This window comes from Pteropus vampyrus, unplaced genomic scaffold, assembly GCF_000151845.1.
Source record: "Pteropus vampyrus isolate Shadow unplaced genomic scaffold, Pvam_2.0 Scaffold347, whole genome shotgun sequence".
In the NCBI taxonomy this organism is placed as follows: domain Eukaryota; kingdom Metazoa; phylum Chordata; class Mammalia; order Chiroptera; family Pteropodidae; genus Pteropus; species Pteropus vampyrus.
Genome location: NW_011889128.1, coordinates 1,528,142 through 1,538,781, shown reverse-complemented (window position 1 = coordinate 1,538,781; position 10,640 = coordinate 1,528,142). Strand labels below are relative to the sequence as shown.

The 10,640-nt window shown below is 47.3% G+C and overlaps 1 protein-coding gene across 1 annotated transcript in view; it reads right to left on the bottom strand.

Annotated features, from left to right (window-relative positions):
• Window positions 1-521: 521 nt before the first annotated feature.
• Window positions 522-10,640, bottom strand: part of KIF22 (kinesin family member 22) — a 13,749-nt gene continuing 3,630 nt past the window's right edge. Inside the window, exons 2-14 of the mRNA XM_011378687.2 lie at window positions 7,783-7,978; window positions 6,282-6,409; window positions 6,036-6,190; window positions 5,623-5,832; window positions 5,312-5,542; window positions 5,022-5,175; window positions 4,772-4,907; window positions 2,892-3,060; window positions 2,249-2,417; window positions 1,804-1,868; window positions 885-1,097; window positions 723-782; window positions 522-636 (exon numbers count right to left, since the gene is read on the bottom strand). Of these exons, the coding sequence (XP_011376989.1) occupies window positions 586-636; window positions 723-782; window positions 885-1,097; window positions 1,804-1,868; window positions 2,249-2,417; window positions 2,892-3,060; window positions 4,772-4,907; window positions 5,022-5,175; window positions 5,312-5,542; window positions 5,623-5,832; window positions 6,036-6,190; window positions 6,282-6,409; window positions 7,783-7,978 (1,937 nt within the window). The 3' untranslated portion in view covers window positions 522-585. The remainder of the gene's footprint in view (window positions 637-722; window positions 783-884; window positions 1,098-1,803; window positions 1,869-2,248; window positions 2,418-2,891; window positions 3,061-4,771; window positions 4,908-5,021; window positions 5,176-5,311; window positions 5,543-5,622; window positions 5,833-6,035; window positions 6,191-6,281; window positions 6,410-7,782; window positions 7,979-10,640) is intronic.

Genomic DNA, 10,640 nt, shown 5'->3' with positions numbered 1-10,640 from the left:
CGGGAGGGGGGGAGGTACGAGGGATTCTAGCGGGAGGAGGTGCGGAGGAGCCACCCAGCAGCCCGAGTCGTCCCAAGTGCGAGACCCCTGAGACGGCCGCTGATTGGCTAACGATGGCGCAGGTGGTGGGCGCGAGGGAGACAAGGCGGCTTCTCTCCCCCCACTTCAAAGATTCCACCCCCCTCCTCCCTCCGCCAGTGGCCGTTATTTCGCGCGCACGCGCACAAAACCGCTGTCGTTGAGCGGGAGAAGAGGTGCGCGCGCCGGGGGTACGGATGGGGCGGGGCTAAACTCAAAGCGCGCTCCCGCATAACGGTCGTTGTCCTCGGGCTTTCGTGTTAGGTTTTTGGTTCCTATCGGCCACCGTCCTTTCCCCTTCGGGCGGTTTATTTACAATCCTGCGCTGCTTCATATTTTCCCAAAGATGGCGCCCAAAGGAGTTAGCCCACGGAGCTTGTGGCCCGTCCCAAGGGCAATTATACCCCTGGCCCCGCCCCAAGTCCCAAGAATCAGGCTGAAGCAACGGAGTTGAAACGCATTTATACTAAATATAGGACACACACACACGAAATAGAGAAGCGGTAGTCAGGAAGGGCCACAATGCTGACCCGCGGCGGCGAGACCCAGGATGTTCGCCTGCAACAGGAAAGAAGGGGAGAGCAGCGTTAGACTCGGGTCAGGGTTCAAGCTGGGAAGAGGAGGGGGCCAAGCCATAAGCTCACCTTCAGGAATGACTCCAGCTGTTTCCCTGACATTACTTTCACCCGTTCCAGGTCTTCCACCTGGCAGGACAACAACGATGGGCGTGGGGGGAGTCTATGGGCCACCAGACTATTCCCCACAAATCCAACTCCATTCCAGGGCTGCCCTTCATGGGCCATTACCTGACTGAAGGGGCCATGGAGCTTCCTCCAGCCCACGATGAGCTGGGCCTTTTTTTGGCCAATGCGCTGCAGGCTACGCAGATCCCGGGCTGAGCCTTCGTTAAGCAGATTTAATATTTTTTGACGCCCATTGACCAGTAGCTCTGGGCTGATCTGGAGCTCCCAGCAGTCCTCAGCCTTCTCCAACGGCTCTGAGCCATTCAGGCACTCCAGCTATGAGGCAGGGGGAAGTGAATGACAAAAACGGTAGTTTGATGTTCAGCTCACAGCAGCTAACTGCTCTGGGTTCTTCTGCCAAGGATGGAAACCTAACAGCAGATACCTTCCGCGCTCTCTCCAGCCTCTTTCCCTACTGTCCTTCCTGTCAAGTGTCTGTCCAAAAACTCTTACCTCTGGTCACTGGACTGATTCTCACTTTATCCAAATTGTGAAAGAATGGTAATAGAGTTGCTGTGAGGGTCAAATGAGTTAATGTAAAGCACATAGTTCTTTAGAAATGGTCCCTCATTTCTAAAAAAGAAAATGCTGCCTTTCACCGCTAGAAAAGCACATAGAAGGCACTCGAATAGTACCTCCCTCATCCATACCATCTCAGTGTTTAAGGCAATTCTTCCAGTGTTGTTTCATTTCTTGAGTGTTTAGTCATGTTTTCCTATGTGTAGAGGGCAGGACCCAGGCTACACACCTTACTAGTAAGTAGTTACTGAGAGTGAGAGCCATCAGGAAGGAAAGTTACAGTAGACAACCACTCTATGTACATTCATATCACTATTTTTCATCCTAAATGCCATGTGAGATATCTTTGTATTTAGAGGGAAAGCAACTTGGAGAAGTTGTAAATAGCTGATAAATGTTCTGACAAGTTGTGCAACTCCATGGCTAGTGGTCTCCCACTAGAGCTCACTACTTCTAAGCTCACCTTTCTCTTGCGGCTTTTCTTCAGGATATGTATGTCAACATTTGGAGATGCTGCCTGCTCCTGTACTGAAAGCAAGAATTGTGAACTGGAGTCATTATGGAAGCTACTTTTCACTCTCCCTGGTAGCCACTTGGTTCTCCCATTTCTGATTCCCCAATTCTTCTCCACCCCAAGTTAACCTCTTGCTGTGTTTCAACATGACCTTTCTTATACCAGTATTTGAAAGTAACCTCAGTTCGTCCTGCATGATAATCATGCACTTGTCCGTCTACCTCATTGTACTAGTACTAAACACCTGAGAACAGAGCATTAGCTCTATTTCAGATATTCCTCATGCTTCCCTTGAGCTGGCATATGGTGGGAGGGCATGAGGATTGCTGTGGCTAACATCTCCTCCCTCCTGAGAAGTTATCTGGTCCCTCCTGGCTCTCATAGCCAAACTTACTTAGTTGTAGGGGTATCACCACAGCCTTCTTAAGGGGCTTAGCTACTGTGACTGTGCGGCAGGCAAGGGGTTGGTGCATTGTGGGAGATCGTTTCTCTTTCTCTTTTGGGTCCACAGCTTCCTGGGCCAGTACCTTGGCTTCCAGTTCTTTTTGCTTCATCTTAAGCCTCTGTTGGAAAGGATCAGGGAGAGATGTGACCCAGAACCAACTTTAGGATAGCTTGAAGGACAGCGGATTAGGAAAGTGAGTGTGCAGGGTTCCAAGGCCCTAGAGGGCAAAGTGAGGACCAATGGGAGAGACAACTGGAGCCCACTATAATTCAGGGCTTTCTAATGATCGGGGCTGCCCAGAGGTGTGACAAGCCTCTTTTTGAAACACTGAAGGGAAGGACTGTTCAAGCAGAGTCCTAACTTGAGAGCTGGGAATTTTTTTCCGCTCACCTCCTCACATCTGATCTCAATTATTTTTCAAAGCTCAGGCACATTAAAGACATTCAAGCAGAAGCTGAAAAACTGAGAGATTCCAGTGTTAGATGAAAACTGGATGCTGGTCCAACCTTTCAGTGTCCTTCCCTTTCAGAAGATCCTTGGATTACTTCTCAAGGCCAGTAGGAATCCCAGCTCCCACCTCTCCAACACTTACTTCAATCTCCAAATCCTTTTCCTCCACTGTCTTCATGAGCACCATCCGCTCTCGCCTCGGGGTGCTCAGTAGAGGGGTCCCCTGGGTCCCCTGGGAGCCCAGCAAACGGTCCAAGCTCAGGAGGTGCTTTAGCATGGCCGGGTCCATGTTACTTAGCTTCTGTAGGGGGCTGAGCAGACAGAGGTTATTCTCCACCTACCTCTTCCCTCATCACCCTCTTCAGCAGCAGGATTCCCCTCATCATGCCTTCCTTAATTTAGTGTATCATGTAGTTCTAGAACCCTGGTATTAATTTGTTAGACGACTCTGAGCAAGTAATCCAGACTCTCTGGGTACAGTGTGGGAATCGATCGTACTCGTCCAAGTAACCTCTCAGGGATGCCAAGAGATCAGATGAGAACAAGCATTTAACGAACACCTGAGTTCTAGGTATTTGGAGCCTGTATGGTTGTCCATTTGGAGGAGCAGTTAAGGAAGCTTCACAGAGGTCATTTCAGCAGGGCTTTGAAAGCCACTGAAGACCTCAATGCCAAACCTTTCCTCTCTGTAGGCAGCAAGAAAGGCCTATTCAAGCAGAGTCCTGACTTAATCTGAGCATAATAATGCCTAACATTTGTTCCTTCTGTCTGGAAATTTCCCCCTTACATCTGATCTCAATTATCATTCCGAGTCAGTTTGATGCCACCTTTCCCATGATGCCCAGCTTGATTGTGAATCTTCTTTCCTACGCTCTGAACTAGCTTCTCAGAAACAGCCTGCCCTGTTCTTTGTGTGCAAGTGCCTAGGAGGGACAGGATCAGAAAATATGGGTTAAGATTAGAAGTCACTTCTCCTTTCCTGGCTCTCACAGAACAAGTAGCTCCTCCTCATTGCTCTGTGTACCACCTACCTTGCATCATATACCGAGGTTCTTGTCTTATTTCTCTTACTGAAACGTGAGGCCCCTGAAGGGAAAGGCTGACTAGATCTGCTGTGTCCCATCTCTGAGCTTACCCTTGAGTACCGATCTGTAATACAGATGTGCAAGTGTGTACGTATTTCTGAGTTCGTGCACATAGGAGAGGGGACCGCTGACAAATGCTTTGAGGATAACATTGAAAGTGGGTTTCTGAGTGAACGAGCACCTTTTTATGTAATGTACGTCATTCTTCCTCAATAGCTCCCTGGACCAAAGTGTACACTAATCCTGGGCCTCCTCACTTCACCTGTGTTCAGCAGTCTTGGGACTTACAGAGTTTAGAGAGGCTTTATTTGGGACTGAGTAGAAACAGGAGAAGGTTAAAACTGCAACTGGTTCCTTGGAGTTAGGGAGTGCCAGGTGGCGAGACACAGAAAGCAAGACCGCCAAACAGAGGTGACCTGAGGGTTAGTATGTACTGGGCCATGAGGTGGGGCTATCAGAACCAGGGAGAGAGGGCACACACAGAAGAGACTCAGTTTAGAGAGGCTTTGTTTGCAGCGAGAGTAGAAGCAGAGCAATTTCAGGACAGAAACTTGCTCCTTGGAGTCATGGAGGGGTTGGACTCTAATACACAGACTGAGAGGTCTCAGTAAAGATGTCTCCATCTGTCTCCTTTGCTTTGTTCTTATCCTCTGGACTTGAAAGACCTGATCTAGATTATTCTTTGAGCCAGAAACAAAAATGCTTTCCTTGAAACAACTACACCAAAATGTAAGATTTTGTTGACTGCTTAAAGGGCCTGGAAAATGGAAAGCGAGGGGGCGAGATGCCCTAGGCTTCTCTAGGGCCCCAGCAGCATCCAGGAGACGAACAGGTTTGCAGCTCAAGGGTCTGACAGGCTAAACCTACTACTGCTCTGCACCGAACCCAGAAATAACAGGAAAGGGAATATGCCCAAGGCCCCTTTCCCTCTGCTCACCTGAATTTCTGGGAGGCAGAAGCTAGAAGTGCTGGGGGCTCAGGATTCCCAATCTCCTCTTCCTCGGGGCCTCGGGTTTTCTTTGCCTCTGAAGGGCCTAGCTGTTCTTTCTGAGATAGTTTAACAGGTGCCAAGACTACGGAAAGATGGGGCAGGGGTTGTCAACCTCTGTGCTACTGCTTGATAGATTCAGCATACTCCCCAGTTGTCCAGACCTGGCCTTTCCACTCCTGCCAACCCCAGTCCTCACCATGAAGCTGTAGGCTCTCATTGGTAAAAGGTCGATTAATCACCTCCTTTGACCTGGCAGCAAAGTTGAGTGCAGAGACTGTGTCTAGGTAGAAGCATCTCTCGGGGGCAATGTTGGCAATGAGGATGCTGTGTGCTGAGCCACCCAGAGAGTCCTGAGGGATGGGGATTGGGCAGATGGGCTAGTCAGAAACCCCATACTTCCATTCCTTGACTACTGTTCCTCATCCACCCCCAGCAGACCTGAGAACTCCCTTCTCTAGCCCCTTTTGCCGAGATGGGTAGCCTGACCTGCAACAAGCGAGTGAGCTTGCTGTCCCGGTAAGGCACACGAGGGAGGCCCTGGTTCAGCGCATCCACCACCTTGCCCAGCACAAAGAGGGAGGTGTTGATGGCTCCGCTCTCCTTCAGCCGCAGGCCCTTGTTGCCTGTGCGCCGGTTGTCCTCTGAGCCGGCCAAATCAATCAGGTAGAGTTTCCCCTCCCGCTGGCGAAATGGGGCCAAACGTTCCCGCTGATCCACCTGAAGGGTAAGGGCAAGGGCCCCAGGCTTAGCTCAGGCCCAACGGGCTTCCCAGGTCCTTACCCGTCTGTGGGCCTCACCTTAACCAAAAGCACCGCATGACTGCGAGAGGAACGCTGGTTGAGCCGGGTAGCTCCTACAGTCCGATTTCGACTAGCTGGCAGGAAATGCCGCTCAAAATCAGCAAAGCTAGTGATTGGCTTCTGTGTGAGGCCCGGAATCAGGATGTTTCCTCGACAGTCTTCTCGGATCACCAGGTCTCCTGATGCAGGGTCCAAGAGGTCTAATACCTGTTGGAGCAGTCAGAGATAGGGCCAATTTTCCAGTACAGGCTGTTTATTTCCTGGGGATCAGTCTCCTTTTCTCTGCTGGATTCTCAGTTGTACCATCTGCAACTTCAACCTCTTTCCAGGTCTTAGCTCCTTGTTAGAGCACAGCTGGGTCTTATTTTGACCCTTCATCTATTCCCTCCCCAACCAGAGCAGGGCCTCACCTTTTCCTGGTAGATCTCTAAGTAAGACATAGTGACAGAGAGGGTCCATGGCCGGCCCTCAGCGCCTTCCTCCCTTGTGAGCTGTAGGAGGTCCATGAGAGCCCGGGGAATCACTCCAGGTTGCTCTGGGCTGCCCAGCATTGTGTGTGTCTTCCCTGGGGAAAGAGTGGAGAGAGCTGTGAGATTTTTCCTCCCCACTCACTAGCCCTTTCTGACCCATAGCTATTCCCTGTCTGACTCTCTTACCTGCCCCTGTGGGCCCATAGGCAAGCACACTGGCATTCTGCCCTTCCAGCAAGTGCCTTAGGATGGGCTGTACTGATCCTGCATAGATGTCCTGCTGAGAGCTTCTCTCCCCATAGAAGGCATCAAACCTGCAGACAGGAAAAAAGCAGAGAATTAGTGAATGGTTCCCTTCTCACCCAGACCTAGAGGATAATACTGGCCTCAGATTTAAAAGTCTCTATCCCTTTTCTTATACAGACCTTAGAAAGCACCCACCAAACACCTATTCCATCCCAGTCCCTGCATAGGCGTTAGAAATACAGAGACGACTCTGATGTCCCTGCTCATGGGAGTTCTGTAGTCTGATGAAATGGATAGATACCCATATTTTGCTGTGATTCAGAAAACAAAGATGAGAATGCACTAGAAGGAGTAACTGATTCTGCTCAAAGAAGGAAGATTTTGCCACAGAAAGATATTCTAAGTATAAAAAATAGCACACAGACAAGACATAGTATGAAAGGGCAGGGCTTCCCAATCTTTTTCACATCACAGTACATACAGAATGTAATATTTGTACACCATGATGGAGTAAATAGAGGATGCTGCTTATGACTAGATGAAACTCAACACACCCATAGGCCATTCACAGCACTCTGGTGGAGAAGCTGTGACTAAGGCCACAGCGATGATTAGTGTAAGTGGAGTACAGCATGTATTGGGTGGATGAGGCTGAAAAGAAAGTGAAGCCAAACTATCAAGGACCTAGAACAAGGCTAGTAATCTTTTTCTGTAAAAAGCCAGATAGTAAATATTGTAGGCTTTCTGGACCACGTTTCCTTTCAAAACTACTCAATTCTACCATTGTAGTCAGAAAGCAGTCATAGACAATATGTAAATAAATGAGCATGGTTAAGTTCCAATAAAGTTTTATTTGTAAAGATGTCTGGTCAGATTTGACCTGCAGACTGTAGTTTGCCACCTTCTGGCCTAAAATAACAGAGCAAGAAGTCTGAATTTTAAATCTCCAATGGAATTTTAAAGTAGCTGCCCTTGTGAGTTCTGTCCTCAAATCTGGGTGGTCTTCTCTGACACCACCCAGCTGCAGCCTGGGTCAGTTGGTTGGTTTATGTTCCCCCCACCCTTCCCACAACTTCCCTAGATCCTATTTGGGCTCCCCTTCTCACCTTTGCTGCTCCCTCCTACTTTGTGCCTATTTCCCCCACAAGACTGTAAATGTGTAACATATGTTTGATTCAACCTCCAGTTTTTCCCCACAGTATCCTACAGAGGACCTGTCACAATGTGTATCTGTGAACATTTCCTGAGTGAACAAATGAAGGCATGGGGAACAAAGCATGCAAAGGAAGGAGCAAGGATCCTGAGGAAGCAGGTCTGAGAAATTATGTGGGCAAGTGATACTGTGAGCAGGCCTAGGAGAAAGATAGGAAGGTAGAGTGGCCTGAACCTTACTGAGCAGGCCTAGGAGAAAGATAGGAAGGTAGAGTGGCCTGAACCTTACTGATATTTGAGAGTCTCCTGATGGTTCCTCCAGTTGGCGATCTCTAGAGAACAGCTGTCCAGGCCCCGTACACAGAAGGTACCATTTGCTCCAGCTGTTTCATCCACAAATGGCCGCAGTCGCACAGCCACCCTTACTCGAGCTGGAGGTGGACGCCGGCCAGCTCCCATCTTGCTTAGCCGACAACGACCAGCTCCTAGAGGAGAGAAGATAAGCTTTAGCATGATATGTGGTGTAGCACAGAGAAAGTAGGGACCAGCTCTGCTGAGAAGTAGGAGTGTTGGATGTGGAGGTATTTGGTATAGCTGAGCTCTGAAAGATAAATAGGCAGAAGGAATGGCATGTGCAAAAGCATGGAGGTGTGAAAGTGTGGTTCCACTGGAGAACTGGTGAGGCAGGTGTGTGTTCTATTAGTGAAGACGAGGAGAGAAAGGCAGGAAGGAAAAAAAGATGAATCAAATACATAGTCTCAAGCAGAGTATGGTGGAGGGTTTAGAGGAGAGAAATTATATACAGGTCAGGGACTGTAAACCATATTGTGTACTCAGCAAACATTAACATTTATTAAGCACTGACTATATGCCAGACATACTGTAATCTTCATGGTATCCCTGAGAGATAGGTCCTATTAGTTCCATTTTCTCACTGAAGAAGTTCATACAGGTGCAGCAGGTCTTATGAGCACCTTGGTATTTATACCTGGGGCCATGTAACGATTACTTTATCTTGTATCATAGCCTACATTTTGTTCTTTTGCTCTTCAAAGGAATAGAGCAAAAACAATACAAAACCCCAGCATCTTAGTAGACTAGAGACAGACACCTCCACCCCAACCATAACCAGGGGCAGAGAAGGCTGGAGGCTGGGGCCCTGAGGATACCATCGGGAGGGCCAGTGGCCACAGCTTATATCAGGGAAGCTCTTTCAACAATGGCTATGCTGTGGGTGTCCCCAAGCTTAGCCTCATTTCCTTTCCAGCTCTACAAGTAGGTCCAGGGGGGTGTAGAGTGTAAGGTATACATGAATAACCTAGAAGATCTAAGTGATGCTGATGCTGCTGGTGGGACACACTTTGAATTGCCAAGATGTCATAGATCAGCACTTCACAGGATTGCTGTAAGGGTTAAGAGTTGATATTTGCCCCTACTAAAACGAGTCAGTGAACTGCCAGACTTTTCTGTGTCTATTTCTTACCTGTGGTTTATAATACATACTTACATGTATGTATACACACACACACACACACACACACACACACACACACGCAAAACTGTTAATGATGGCTTTTTCCTGATGGGAGATTATGCAGATTAATTTTCTGTTACCCAGTTCTGTAATGCGATGTTTGCTTTTTTTTAAGAATGACACTGTGGACATCTTGGTTCAGAAGGGATACATTCTCAGGCCCTTCTGTTTCAGCTCAGTTTGCAAAAGGCACTGACATGCAATCCTCTATTATAAGCTTTCTTTAGTTTGCTTTTGATAATTAAATCTAAGTCATTTGAAAAAAAAATTGAGTTTTATTTTTATCAGAAAACACATGAAGATAAAACTAAAAAAAGCCTCTTATTTTTTTACAGTGAAAAATTTTTATATTTAGAATTAGCCAGCTGGACTCGGTTTAGATGGTCCCAATTTTGTTGGCAACATCCAAAGTATCATAGTCAGGAGCCAGTTAAGTTGAACATATGCCTTCTCTCCATCAGGCCTGATCAGGGTGTTGACTTTGGCCACATCAATGTCATAGAGCTTCTCCACAGCCTGTGTGACCTGATGCTTTTTGGCCTTGACATCCACAATGAACACAAATTTATGGTGTCTTCTAGCTTCTTCATGGCTGACTCAGTAGTCAGGGGGAACTTGATGATGACATAGTGGTCAAGCTTGGTTCTCCCAGGGGCAATCTCTGAAGATGTTTGGGTGGCCTTGGGAGCACAGTGTCTTGGGCCATCAGAAGATGGGTGACGTGCGTGTCTTTTTTTTTTTTTTTTTTGTGGCTGTGGATGCCTTTCAGCTCTGCTTTCTTTGCCTTCAAAGCCTTTGCTTTGGCTTCAACTTTGGGAGGGGCAGGGGCTTTCTTCTTTGCTTTTAGTGCTATCTCAAGCCTCTTTATTTTTGTGAGGACTGAATGAACTGGAAAAAAATCTTATGAGAGTATTTCTCTATTTTATGTTAGAGGATACTATACTGTAGCTTATAGCTAACAGCAAAATTCAAACCTTTATCTCTTCACCTCCAAAAAGTTGCTCTTAATGAGGATGTCATATTGCCTCCCTATTATGTAGCAACTAGAAAAGTGCTTGGCAGCTCTGACTCTCTCCTTTTTGCTGGTGTTAGCAACTGGTCATTGGGCACCATAGGCCTCATATAAGGCAAGACACTGTGTTGGCCAACACAGAAACAGCAAGACAAAAAGGTGGATAGATGACCCCTGGAAAGAATCTTACACATAAACAAGACATACCCACAAGCAGATTGTCTATTTCAAAAAAAAAACAAAAAAACAAAAAAACAAAAAAACAAAAAAACCCAAAAAACTGGGCCTCTATTCTTTCATCTGGCAAATGAAGCTAATTATACCGTTTCTCACTTAATTGTTTACAAAGTACTTTGGCATCTAATTTTCATTTGAACCTCATGCCAATCTTGATAGTGAGTAGCAAGAAAGTAGAAACCTTCAGGTGTACCTGTGCAGATGAGAAAACTAAGGTGCAGAGAGGTTCACTGACTTGTCAAAAATGTGTGTAGGAGACCCTTCTTGCCTGTCTTTTCCCAGGTTTTGTGTGTGAGTGTGTGTGTGTGTGTGTGTGTGAGAGAGAGAGAGAGAGAGAGAGAGAGAGAGAGAGAGAGAGAGAGAA